Source organism: Epinephelus lanceolatus, chromosome 10 (genome assembly GCF_041903045.1).
Source record: "Epinephelus lanceolatus isolate andai-2023 chromosome 10, ASM4190304v1, whole genome shotgun sequence".
Lineage (NCBI taxonomy): Eukaryota > Metazoa > Chordata > Actinopteri > Perciformes > Serranidae > Epinephelus > Epinephelus lanceolatus.
In genome coordinates, this window is record NC_135743.1 from 39,223,736 (window position 1) to 39,238,024 (window position 14,289).

The 14,289-nt window shown below is 40.0% G+C and overlaps 1 protein-coding gene across 11 annotated transcripts in view; it reads left to right on the top strand.

Moving 5' to 3' along the window:
* The window catches only part of adgrb1a (adhesion G protein-coupled receptor B1a), a 264,518-nt gene that overhangs the window by 151,743 nt on the left and 98,486 nt on the right, over positions 1-14,289 (top strand). For all 11 annotated transcript variants that reach the window (XM_033641593.2, XM_033641588.2, XM_078171997.1 and 8 more), the window contains 2 exons: positions 2,953-3,061; positions 8,586-8,729. In XM_033641593.2, coding sequence (XP_033497484.1) covers positions 2,953-3,061; positions 8,586-8,729 — 253 coding nt within the window. The remainder of the gene's footprint in view (positions 1-2,952; positions 3,062-8,585; positions 8,730-14,289) is intronic.

Consider the following 14,289-nt stretch of genomic DNA (forward strand, 5'->3'; position numbering starts at 1 on the left):
ACATTTGGACAATGAAAACAGAATAAAAAGTCTAAGTAAGTCTGACATTGAACATTAAACACACACAGCCTGTGTTGCGTAAATAACAAATTCCAGCACTTGAATAGGCCATAGCACAACACAGCAGCATGTCAAGTGGGCCAAACCCGAACTGAAAATGAGCAACATTTTTAGATATTATTCCCCCCAAAAGCTGTAAACCTAGGGGAAACACTGTCAGTGGTTTGGGTTTGAGTGCCTACAGTGCGATTAGTTAAACTGGTGGTAAGGAGAGCAAATGAATTGCATTCCCGCTAATAACAAGCGTTCCAGAACACAAAGAAATTGTGTAAGTACGTGCGCTTGTCCACACTTGTGTATTGATTCAACATGGAAGAAGACACTGCTGCCGTGTGGTACCTTCGTGGATGTAGCCGCTGTCAGGTCTGGGTTCACGATATCCTCCGGGGCCTGAACAGCACAGGGAATATCATCGGCTGGTGCGGGAGCTGCGGCTGGATGGGGAGAGGTTCCAGCGCTACTTCAGGCTGAACATAGATCAGTTTGACAGGTTGCTGCTTGTTTTGAAGTAGGAACAAATGTGTGGTAGGAACTAAAAGTTTCCGAGGATGTTCCACACAAGCGATGGACATCTACATTCCAATTGGTTGCTGGTCATTTGCAGCTCAAACGTGTCATAGCTAATTAGCATAAAGTTATCCAGTCTTCAGCTTTCATTTGCAGCTCAATTCGCCAAACCGCTGCCACTCATCGGTTTTGCACCTCAAAACGCTAGTCACCACATGTCCATTGAAATTAGACCTGTTGCCTTTGCAGCTCTGTCAGCTTTTGGTGTGAACATACAGTTACTCTGCAACTTTCATTATTACCTTTAACTGAGGCTCACCAAGAGCTCTTTATTTTCTGGAAGAATTTTTCTTATTCACATGACTAAAATAAATGCGATTTGGTATAAACACAACATCGCAGTTCACCATTTTTTAGTGTGGCTGTAATATTTTATATTTATGAATGTGTATGTCCCAACTTCTCAGCAGCCAGAGGTTTCCAGTTATTTCTTGTTTGTAACTTGCTGAGACTTGAAAGTTGGGTCAGGAAGTTTATCCCAGTGGGCACAATGTCTGCTTTTAATGTTAAGTTTGAAAAAGCAAGGCATTTTATCAAAAAGCCAAACTATCAGTCTTCAGACCTTTATCAGGGCCAAAGATGGATTACCAACCAAGCAAATGTGCCCCTGGGGCCCCAGAATTACAGTCTAAATTAATTTCAGATCTGTTTATTAATTCTGTATGCACCACTAAAGTAGTTTTTAATCTCAAGAAGACCCCAACGTAAAGATAGGCAATGGTTTAAAAACTAGTTTAAATGTTTTATTCTTTTTGTAGTTTTCATTGTGCTAACTAGGTCCATTTTACCAGACAGAATTGTGCTGATACTTACACAACGTACAGAAAGAGAATCCTGCCATTATCCTATTCCTATCACATTTCTGAAGTCTTGGTTCAAACCTGAAAGTGACAAGGCCTTTCCAGTCAGGGTTCCACAGCTCTGGAACTTCCTGTCTGATGATCTGAGACTTGCAGAATCAGTGACATCTTTTAAATCACTTCTCAATACGTATTAGGAGTTCAAGCCTGAAGACCTGACACCCTGTTATTTTGCTTTGACATAGTTTTTTTTTTTTAAAAATGTTTTCACAAATTCCTGTGAGATGTTTGATCCTAAACACTTAACATTTTCATTAATGATTGGAAGTTTTGTGCATATGCTGCTCAAGAAATACAACACCAGGTGGCCAGATGGGGGCGCTATAATGAAAGGCTCAAAAATTCTATTTCTGAAAGGACACACCCATCACACCATAAGTCTGACTGACTTGCTATTTGACACACAAATCGTCATGATGGGACTGCTGTAAAATTATCTGCCATTTTGAATTTTCTGAAAAACACATTTTTGACATCTCGTCTTTAACCATACGTCTTATTCATACCAACCTTTTTGTATTTTATTATTGGACCAAGCTTATCAAAGGTTTTCAAAAGCTTGTTGATATCTCATTGTGGGTTGATGATATTAACCAACAAACTTTAGAGAGAGTGTGGCTCAGCACATAAATGGACCTAACCCAACAACCGTTGGGGCAGTCATCACAAAACAGTTAGGTAACTAGGCAAATTATTACCATATCAAACTAAGTCTTTGACAAAGCATAACCTAAATGTTTACAATCACATCAAATGGGAAAAAGAGGTTGTCAGATTTACATTTTCATTGTGTGGTAATTAATAATTAAAATAATGACACTTGAAGCAGACATAATGTGGCAGGTTAGCTGCCTTAATCAAGTTTCAGTTCTCTGCAATTTGTTTTTATACTATTTTGAAATGCAGGGAAAAGCAGTCCAGTCAATAGCTGCTGGTAAAATGAACACTTAAAACTGGGACCAAAATCAGTTCATAGTGTAATGAAGTTTCTGTACTTTTCATTTAGTGTCAATGTACCATTTCAGGCAAACTTTACCAAATATTTTGTTGCCTTAACTGAACCTGTCCTCGCTATTGTTGAATAATCCTTTCATGAAGGAGGACTGCAGTCTTCACATTATTCAAGTCCACACACTCATTATGTGTTGCTCATTCCTTAGTTTTAGAGTGTGTCCCTAGAGTTTAAAAACAAACCAAGACAGAATACCTTTAGAGTTAATTGCATGTACTCTTGTCATCCAGATGAAACGTTGGCTGTGATGCACTATATGAAATATTCATGTTGGTCATAGCTGTGTAGAATCTGAGAACTGGTGGCACTCGGCTGGTATGACGAGGTTTGCCACAAATACAGTAAAAGGCCTTTTGTGTGTCAAGTGTTTGAACAGCAGTTCAGATATAAATTCACCTGAAATCCATGATGCTTTTTCTTTCATTCTACTTTCATGTGTCTCTGTTTTCTCAGCTGGGGCCAAACATCAAAGAGCTGTTCCGTCTGGTGGAGGACTTTGTGGATGTCATTGGCCTGAGGATGAAAGACTTCCAAGACATGTATGAAGTCACCGATAACCTAGGTCAGCCTTATCTCCATCCAGGAGATCCCCCACAGCTATCTGTGTTTTTCAAAACAAACACTCTTATCGGCGCTTTTCTTTCTCTGAAGATTGATCTTCATAACTACAATGGCAATACATAAAAGGGACGACAGGGGAGGTGACCTGACGCTTACATACACACCTTCTGTGCCCTCACTCTCAAGTTTACCGACAGCAACCACTGTTGCACCCAGAAAGAGCTGCATGTACTGTTGGGTGATTTTAGCCTGTCTAGGCTACGTTGGCCAATAAGAAAAAAGAAGTTGCAAAAAAGCCAGAAATGCCAAATATGTGTTTTACGTAATTTGGAAACAATATCACCATTAGATAGTTTTTTCCACAAGATCACTATTCATCATGGCATATTTTAAACAGGGGTTTTGATTGGACTTTTCTCTAACTTGTATCAAACAAACAGACACAAGGAAGTCCCAGACAAAATGATAAATTAATACTTGTTGATGAAACAGTCATTCATGACAGGCCATTTTAATGTGATCTCATCCCAGGTTGTCAATACTAACACTTTCTCGCCTTCGGTGTATGATACCTACACTGAAGGCACCCTTTGGTGTCTAACAGATGCACTGTTTCACACCTGGATGTGATGCATAGCTGTCTCCTGGGTGGAACACGTTCTAACGTGGTTAAAGTTGTCAAACAGTCACAGTTAGTTTTGGGCAACAAAATTGTTTGGTTTGGTTCTAGAAAAACCTTATGTTTTGGGTTAAAATAAGTATGCAACATGAGAGACGTCAGTATTCGACAGACAGACGCAAGTCACATAACCTAGTCTGAGTGGGTGGAAGTTCGCGGCATAGATCAGCCTCTCATTGGGCGGAACGAGCCACCTGCTGAAGTCCCGCCCTACCACCTCCGGTTGTGTAGCAGTTTTCAACCGTTTTCAACACGTCCTTTACTAACTTTTGCGGTGTTTGATCTTGCGGGGATGTAGCCATTTTTCTGCCATGGTTCGCATCCTGTAGGTGATATTTTTGTGGGCGTGTTACACCAAAACCTGTTTCCCCCCGACATTATTTTTGCAAGCGCACCGTTGCTGTGGCACCACCCAGAACGATTGTGATTGGTTGAAAGAAATACAAGCAGCCAGAGCGTTTTTTTTTTTTCTCCAATCTTAAAGTGAGAGTCGGCCCAGCCAGACCTTTCTTTTCTTGAGAAAGGTCTGGTGAGCGAGAATACACATAACCTTACATTAAAACACCATTAACCTTTAGTTTCACACAGAACACAGAAAGTGGTCTCCTAGATTAAAGTCCTGTGTTTGTTTGACCCTTCCACCTCCCCCTCTGCCCATTCCGCAGGGACTTTCTCACTCTTTATATTAGATGAGTTACTCTGAGCATCAGTGATTGCTGTGGTTAGCTTTACACTGGAGTTAGTTCAAAACCAGATGTGTCTGAGAGAGATGCCAAAGGGTGCATTTGTTATCATCACACATGCCGTGACCCTGACACACCAAGCCAACTGTCGGCTGTTGGCCAACATTGGGCCATCGATGAGCATCTGTCACCCTAGTCAGTGAGATGTGTCCCACACCGGTGACACTTGTCGACCTCAGTCGCCTTTTTGTTTTATATGGCCGTTTCAGCATACTGAATCAGTGTTCTCAGGGAGTGAGATCAAAACAAACTTGTTCCATCAGGTAAGATTATTTTTCTTTAGTCATTGAGCTCGTAAACAGATGTGATGGTTTGTCTTATTGTTCACTGGTGCACGGTGAATGTGCTCTGTTCTTTCCACATTGGATTGTGCCGTTATGTGCTAACTGGCTAACCAGTCTCATGACAGTCTTCCGGTTTCCCTTTTTGAATGACTAGAACGGGCTACCACTGTCTGCTGGTGTGAAGAGTTATTTCCTCTCACTCAGGTGCAGAACTTACGTACTGGTTGGCCGTCGGCTGTAGTCTTTGCAGTGTGTTTGTGTACAACTTTTTTGGCCTGCGATGTCAGGTAATGCAGCAGGGGGCCTTCATCGCCTCTAGTTTTGTGTCAGTTTGGTGTGTCTGGACCGTAACAAGGTGTCGGTATTTGATGACCTGGGAATGAAAATGGGCTGGCTATTTTGAATATTGAACATGTATAAAACGTTAATAATATTTTCACACTATAGGATAAAATAATCATAATGGCTGCACCTGTCACTTAGTATTGTACTGTCATGCATTTAGACTTGTGAGTGAAGAATTAAAAATGGTCATATGGTCAAAATCAATTAGTCCTTGATCGGTAAGCACACACATCTATCAAATTTTTAAATAGTTTTAAGTCTCCAGACCCATGCTGAGAAAGGCCTGATGACATCATCATAGTTCATTATAGATATACTTGTTTTGTTTATTATATGGGTTCATTTTTCTTTTTTTCTTTTACGTATATTTAGTAGGACACACAGTAAACCTTTTAATGATAGCGTTAAGTAGTACAGCACACTTAAGTATTGTATTGTCTCCATAGCAACAGTGGCATTGTTTGATCCCCCAGCAAACTATTTGGCTAACTGGCTTTAAAGCTTTATGGAGAGGAAGTTATCTAATTAATTTCTCCCACTGATGCAATTATATATCTGTATATTTATGTTGCTAAAACAAAATCAAACAATGAAGTATTTCCATTTGTAGCCTGGAGTCATCAGTGGAGGCTCTGGGTTGGGAAAATCTGGACTCAGGACCTGGATAAGAATTCTGTCTTTTAGTTTATTTGGATATTGGGAATTCCCCACCATCCTTGGCTGTAAAATCCTCTGTTTCAGATAATTTAATGTTATTGTCTTGAGGCATGGCACACTCTGTCTTTCTGTAGCATTCTATTTCTATCCCTCTACATCAAGAGAAGGAACCCATGACAAATATTAGCACTCCCCAGGGCAGCAGGTTCAGCAAATCCACATTCATAACTACCTGCTGTCTCCTTCCATTGCCCAGCGACCGTAAACACTCTATTTTCCTCAAATAGGGGGGGGGAAACTGTAGTGTAGTCATCACAGAGGCTCTGCTGCTCTCTGTGACCTCCAGATAAAAACGAGGCAGAGTTTGAGTTTAGTCAAGGGAGAGTATGTGGGAATTGGGGCCAGATGAGAGGTCCTGTTTATAGCGGTGCCACCTCGCTGTCTGGAGCCAAATAGCCGCCCACACCGGCAGCGTACTTCCCCTAGGGCGGCTGACCTCCTCTTCCCTCCCACACCTCGAACATAAGCAAAGCCACACTCATCATCTAGCAACATATAGTTAGATCAGAATTTCTTCCAACAAACTCATCAGAGTAGTCAAGTTGGATGAGGGATGAGGGAATTCATCAGACCTGAACCTCATCTGCTACATGGTTATTTTTGTTTTTTATGTCTTGAAGATTTAGTGGTTCTTTTATTCAACAATATTGTTTATTAATTTTAAGAGTGAGGTTAGAGTCAAAAAATGATCTTCTGTTTTAGATTTTTTACTTTTCGTTTAAGGTCTTTAAAGGTGAACTACTGTATTTCATTGGCATGAAATAGAAAAGAACCTCAGAACAACACACAGTGTATCACATGCATCAAAACAAAGCATCTGTTCTCGTATTTGTTAGCCCCGCATTTTGATGCATGTTATGTGGACAAGCAAACAGACAGAACAATCACTGAATACTAAATCAAACTTAGTATTTTATTGGTAGTGATATCTGACATTCAATGCTGGAATACCAACTAGGTGACTGCCCTGGGGCCCCAGAAGTCCATGGTCCCCTGAAGCTCCAGGCTTTCTGTGTGTCAGCTGCCTTATGCTGATTGAATTGAAATTTTGAAATATTCACTACTAAAGCAAAATATCAATGCACATGACAAGGGCTTTAAGGTGGGACCTGTTTTATTAACTGACATTGAGTCCCTGGAGGGTCCTAATGTCAAAATGTAGTTTAAGTTTTATTTCAGCTGTGTGCTTATATTTTACATTCCTTAAAGCTACACTTGTTAACTTTTAGAAATAACCTTTTATCATATTTGCTGACATTGTGACTACATCTAGATAGTAGTGCATGAGACAGTAGCCTGTGAAAAAAGTCATGTTCCTCCTCCTCATAGTGCTTCGAATGACATTTGCTAGAATCCACCACACCTGAATGAAAAAAAAAACAGTCAGAGCTGAGGAGTCCCGAATGCAGCTGTCAATCAGTGCTTGTAAACTGTAGTCAAACCATCAAACAAGCCAGTGCTTATCGAATATGAATTAACATTCTGTTACTGCATTGCCTATTCTTACCTTGCATGTTTTCAGAAACATATTTTAGTGTACTGTTAAGCTGAAAAATAAGAATGTTTGTGACCCGGCCGCCATGTTGAAAACAATAAAACTAAAACGGAGCACCGCCCACCAGCCAGAGCAAACTTTTTACAGCTAAACGGTGCCCAGAAATATGTTTATAAAAACTTTCACAAGCAGGGATTGACATGACTAACAGCTGCGTTGGAGACTCCTTGTTTCTGATTGGCTGTTTTGTTCATATATGATGGATTTCTTGAAAATGCCATTAGAAGCACTACAAGGAGGAGGAGGAATGTGATTTTTTTCACTTAAATGTGTCATGTACAACTGCAGGTGAACTGTCAGTTTCAGAAAATATTACAAAAAATTATGTATATAGAAGTTACCAACTACGGCTTTAATGTTTTTAAATCACACTTCCACATGGTTACTCTGGGACCAGGAAGTATAAAAGCGTAAAAGAACTAAACAGAGTGTAGGAGGTGGGTGGCTAATAGGGGCCTGGTGGCTGACCTTTGCCTCAACAATTAATCTGTTGATTTACTCTTTGTACCATAAAGGGCAATTCATTTCTCCCAAGTCTCTAAAAAGTTAAGATAATGTGAAACTGGGCACGCTGGTGATCTGGGGGGTTAAGGCAGGTTAATCTGGCCATGCTGACATAACACAGTGTCCATAAAAGTATGTTTCACTGTTTTTTATTTTTAATAAGACCTTACAGTTTTTACAGCCTATGGCACCCACTATCTATACATGCTCAACTTAAAATAATGAAATAATAATGAAAAATGTAGTTTCAAAATTTTAAATATTAAAATTCATGAATTATTAAGACAATACTCAAAGTTAAGGTTCAGTAAAATGATACGTATTATTTATTAATAATTTAGCTCTCACAAACTCAGCTAACTGCTTCATCAGGACAGTGTGGTTTATTTGATTGACAGTGGTCTGGCAATAAAAGCAAGCAAACCCTTCAGAAGAAATCTCCATGACTGTAATTACATTCTGATTGGTGCTTGGACATTTGTGAAATCAAATTTTTCCAAATTAGGTCTGCCCAATTTAACCTATGAGTAGAGCACAGAGAAATAAACAGATAGAGACATCCCTATGCACTGCAAGCTGCAGTTTGTAGACAGAAGTAAGAGAAGTAGGATTGCAACTATGAAGAAACAGAATACAAATGTTAATTAAAGAGGGTTTAATGAGTGAAAGTTTCAGTCTTCACCATTTCTGTGTTACAGTTTTGAGCATCCATAAGCGTCCAGTGATGGGTCATGCAGACATCAGCTTCCCCATGAAGGGCTGGAGGGGCATGGTGGACTGGGCCCGCAGCTCTGAGGACAGAGTCACCATCCCCAAGAACATCCTGTCTACTGGGAAGCCAGGTGAGAGATGCAACACACCTTAGAAACACACATCACATCTGCATTCCACCCCCAATCCACTGAGACAAAACATATAGATTGAAGTGTATGTAAACCATAGACTGTATGAAATAATGGATGTCGTTACTGTAACGTCACCAATTGGTTTGTGGACTCCTGTTCTGAAGCCTTGAGTTTGTCGTTTTTGCCTGTTGCCATTTTGGATTTTTCGAGCCAGAAGTGACCATATTTGTACGAGAGGGTGGAGCCAACCCTAATGCTAGCTGCTAGCTTGGTTAGCTTGGTGTATTTACAGCTATAATTAACTGTGGTAATTAGAGATGTACCAATACCACTTTTTCCTTCCCGATACCGCTTCCGATCCCTGAACCTTAGGTATCTGCTGATACCGAGTACCGATCCGATACCAGCGCATAAAATAAAAATGGATGGGATATGAATTGTTGCATGTCTCAACTCCTAAAACTCTATGTAAAATATTAAGAAATAAATACATAATAGTAGAATGAATGCCATAAACCTTTTTTTATTATTATTATCCAGTGTTGACACAGATGAAGACACAGGTTAAAGTGCAGCCACACAATTTGGTAAAAGAGATATTTGACATGAATGCTTTTTAAACTCTGCTCCATTTCATTTACCTGTAGCGTGCGTATGCGTAATGACGTGAGGTATTACGTGGTATCGGATTGGTCATAGGCTGTACTTGCCCATACCCAATACCGCATTTTATGCAGTATCGGAGGCATTTCCGATCTAAAAGCAGCCATGTCCCTAATTATGTGTAAATGTATGCCTTAACACTGTTTAAATAGGTAAGTTATTCACCCCCTTGAACAAGGAAATTTACTATGAGCCTTTTTCTCATATTAATTCCAGACAATGTCTGGAGTTTCCCTTTCATTATTGTAGCGCACAACAGGTGATTGTCTCTGTCTGAGGCATTCTCACCTACTTCGAATACTGCATTTGGTTTAGGGGTTGCTCCTAGGCAGATTGTGCAGGAGACAGGGCATGATGTGGATTACACCACAGTTACATAGCCGGTTCGTAATGTGGTCACAAACAACCGTCTGTCTTGCCGCTCCTTGAATTGACGATTTTGACGATTTTGATGATCTTGATGATCTGACGATTTTGTGACAGCCCTTACCAATAGAAGTTCTCGAATCTCATCATCTCTTCAGTTAGACATTGTCATTGATGTCACACAAACCATGTGTCAGAAACGTCAACACGCCCACCCACTCGCTGTGAATTCTTCAGAAAATTACCTGCTCTATTCATACGTAGGCTCAATGAGACATTTCAAGGACTATATACTATTCATATGGCAAGGTAAAGTCTGTTTTATGCCTGGTCCAACTTATTCAGACATTTGCGTTCTAACATACAGCTCCTGCGGGTAATGTCTTTTCAAGGTTGCAGTGCATGTGTAAACAAGGCTATAGAGACCAAAATAATTTTTCTGTGCCATGCTGTAAACATGCCTATTTCTGCTGTAAAGCTGGGCATTTTAACATGGGGGTTCAGGGTGATTGAGCCAGACTCAAGTGGCCATTAGAGGAACTGCAGTTTTGGCACTTCTGTTTTGGCTTCATTTTTCAGCCCGAAGGTTGCTGCTCGATGTAGACACTACTGATCAAATAATTGTAAGTAGGACAGAGTGACAGCAGGTTATTCTGTGGGCCTTGGTGTAATATTTGACAAAATAATGAGTCTCTTGGATGATTTATAGATGTGTCTTTTGAGAGCAAAGAATGTTCCCCAAATAGTGATTACAGCAGGCCTGTCTGCCTTCTGTCTCTGAATTCAAGAGTGTGTGTGTGTGTGTGTGTGTGTGTGTGTGTGTGTGTGTGTGTGTCTGAGTGTGTGTGTGTGTTTGGCTGGTTGGTTGGTAGGGGGCCGTCAAGACAAAAAAAGCAGAAATATGGAACAGGAGTTGATTTATAAAACAGTGTTTACTGCCATTAATCTGCAAAGCAAAGTGCCCCACTCAGACAAATGCACGCAGAGATGGTTGTATTTAATGTTGAAAATAAAACACGCAGGAGAATAACAAAATCATTTCTCATCACCCACTGTTCAGCAGCTGTACAACAAAAAGGCACATTGCCTTCAATAAGGCCAGAATTAGTTTCATAAAATGTTAATACAAAGCCCATCTGCCTTAACAATTTGATGGTGCTGAATTGCAAGCAGGAACATTTCCATACTTATTTGTTGCTCGCGGACAAAAGGAATTATACAACTCTGCGGTCTAACAGCAGGGAGAAACTAAGAATACAAGAACAACAGTATGCATCTGAAAATGTTGTCACATATTTTGACATATGTTGTCACATGTGTTGACACTTAATGTCATATTTGAGGATTTACTGCTGTCTTCCATTTCCTGTCATAGTTAATGGAACATCTGTGAATTGTTTTTTATCGCACTTTGGTTTCTGGTACTGGTACATCTGATGGGCGTCCGTCATATTTAGTAACGTCCATACATTTCTACACTAAATGTTGTATTGATTAATCAATAAAACATTTTGATGATAATTGACCGATCAATACTGAACATCATCATATACTGCTGCCGCAGCCTTGCAAATTCACTAATGCTGCCAACACCTTCTGCTTACAATAAATATGTCAAACATAATTACGCTTTTGTGATGCCTATAATCTTTGTTGACCCCTTCATATGGGTGTTAATCAAATGATGTTTTAGCAAATATATACATATATATGCAAAAATACCTGATAACAAATAGAACCAAAAGGAAATCAAACAACTACATTTTTGTTTTTTTAGCTTGGATACAGGATGTTCACACTTTTCGTGACATTTCTTCAAGTCCACCAGTCACTTTTTGGTTAATTCTCAGTTAGCGTGCAGTGCATAAATGTCTCCAGATTTAGTCACAGACTGACTGCTCCTTGCTTTCAAGCTGCTCTTTGGCACAGGCAGCTGCAGACACAGAGGCCTGGAGAAGGAGAGACATTGCCCAGTCAAGCTCCGAAATAATGTTAACTCCTGCCTTCTGCTTAGAACTGGTGAATTTACAGCTCACAGCAAATTAATATGATACAGTTTCTGGCTTGATTTCTTGGTTTGATTTCTGCTGATGGCAAAAAATGTTGTTGCACATCTCTGATCCGTCTGTAGTGCCGTTAGCTTGTTTACTATGTCACTGTCACCCTGAATGTTCCACTAAACCCTGTTCAAATCCATATGAAAAAAATTCTTTGTCAGGTACAGTCCTAGTATCAATGTTGGGTAGTAGTGTCACTTACATAGCGTGGTGGTACTTTCTGAGTCATAGCTTTTCAGTGGCAAAGCTGAGTAATTGACCGAGTTGCAAAGTAGCGTCCACAAAAGTTACAAGCTATCTTTCCTAGGAAAAGCTCTGAAGTACAGTGGACTTTTTTTCTGTGGAGGTTTGGATAAAAGTAAGGATAATAAAACTGAGGATAAGTAATGTGACTGATGCCAGCACCACACCTAGGCATGTACATGAGGGACACACTTCTGTATGATATCACATACTAATCCTTCACTTTATTCTGCTTGCTGCTTCGCTATTGGCTTTTCTTGGCAAGACCTGCCTTACTCTACCTCTGTTTGGCTACATTGCACTTCATGTCTTGCCCATAGACTGTATATATTGAGTGGATTTGAAGTGGACACTAGGGAGACAGACCACAGCAAGGGACAAAAAAAGAGCTGAGAGACAGAGAACAGTATTAAGTAGGAGGAGAGGAGAGAGAATGAGACATGCTGAGGTCATGTGTTATTTGCTGGACATGTTCATGTTCTAATGTCCCAAAAAAAGAAAAGATTTAATTTGTAATTTAATTTAGTTTGTCTGTCATTTTTATTGTTCATATTGCAGTTTTTACTGAAAAATATATTTTTGGAATTCTGTTTCTGAATTACTGACATAGCCAGATACAGAGAAATGCATTAAGTAGGAAGAGGAGAGAGAAAGAGAGAGCGCAATAGGTTGACTGATAATGTCATGTTATTGGAGGACATGTTCAAATGTCACAAAGTCTGCAAGAAAAAACAGAAAAGAAGAAAGTTTCATAGTAAACAACTCAACAGTTTTTGCCTGCCTGTTTGTTTGGCTGACAGTTTTTCTGATAACTGAGAAAATGTTGATTTGACATAAAGTCAAAACATAAAAGAGACTTTGCAAGTGGCAAGCAACTTTTGCCATTTTCTCGTAGCTTAGCTTGCTACGTTCTCTCTGGGTAGCTTCAATGTAGTGAAACTTTATTTTGATGTAGAGTAACTGGTAGCTTAACTCAGTACATTTTGCAAGTAGCTTGCCCAACACTGCCTATTATGTCAGTGCATGTGTGTTGCAAAAACTATTTCTTTTATTGTATGCGACAGTACATATTTATAAAAACATATTTTCTCACTAAGTCCGCCCATCCTTACATAGGCTGTATGTTTCTACCCTCTAATACGACCCACGGGAGCATTTCTTGAATTAGCGTTAACGATTCCAATTTTAAACACATGGTTAACATTGTGAAATGGTTGCAGTTGCACAAAAACTACATGACTAGGTTCAGGCAACAAAACTCACTGGTTAGGATTCGAAAAAAGATCATGGTTTGACTTAAATTAAGAAAGTTTATTGCCAAAGTAACATGACATGACCTATTTCGCGTAACATAAGTCACGTCACATAAATCACGTCACATAAATCACATATCTCACATGACATACTACATTACATTGTTAAAATAATGCTGAGTTTTGATTTCACACAAACAGCTCCTGGATGAAAGTCTTGTGTTTGTTTGACTCATCCACCACCTCTTAATGCTACCCTAAGCAGACTTTGTTGCTCTTTATACTACGTCGCCTGACTTCCTCTTTTGCCCCCTCACAATAACTACAGCCACTTGAGGTTGCTGCCTTACAATAAACATAAATATGGATTGTAATTGCTGCTTGTCAAATGACCTATGTTATCACAATTTGGAGGAAAGTCTCTTTTTTGTGGTATCTAGTGATGTAGTTTCCTTTTAATGCCCAAAGAACTGCTGTATGGCATTAGAAAAACTTTGAGCAATTTGACATGGACAGTTTGTAGTGGAACAATTTTTGCCAGCAGGTTCAGCAGGGTAGACCAGAGGTTTTTCCTCCCAGCCTCCTCCTGGGGGATCCCAAGACATCCCCAGGCCAGACGGAATATAAAGTGTAATCTTGCCAGAGTGTTCTGGGTCTGCCCCGGGGTCTCCTCCCAGGTGGATGTGCCCCAGAACACCTCGACAGTGAGGGGTGCAGGAGGCACCTTATCAGATGCCTGGAAGTGTCCCTAAGGGTGAGCCCAGCCACCCTGCAAAAGAAACTCATCTAAGCTGCTTGTATCCATAGTCAAATTTTGATCCCTTCCCAAAGCTTGTGACCAAAGGTGAGGTTTAACAAAGATCTTTACCTTCAGGCTCTGCGCCCTCTTCATCACGACACTCTGGTACAACACCTGGATTACAGTACATCTGATGTTGCACCAATGTGACAATGATATAGTGGAGTTCTTAAAAT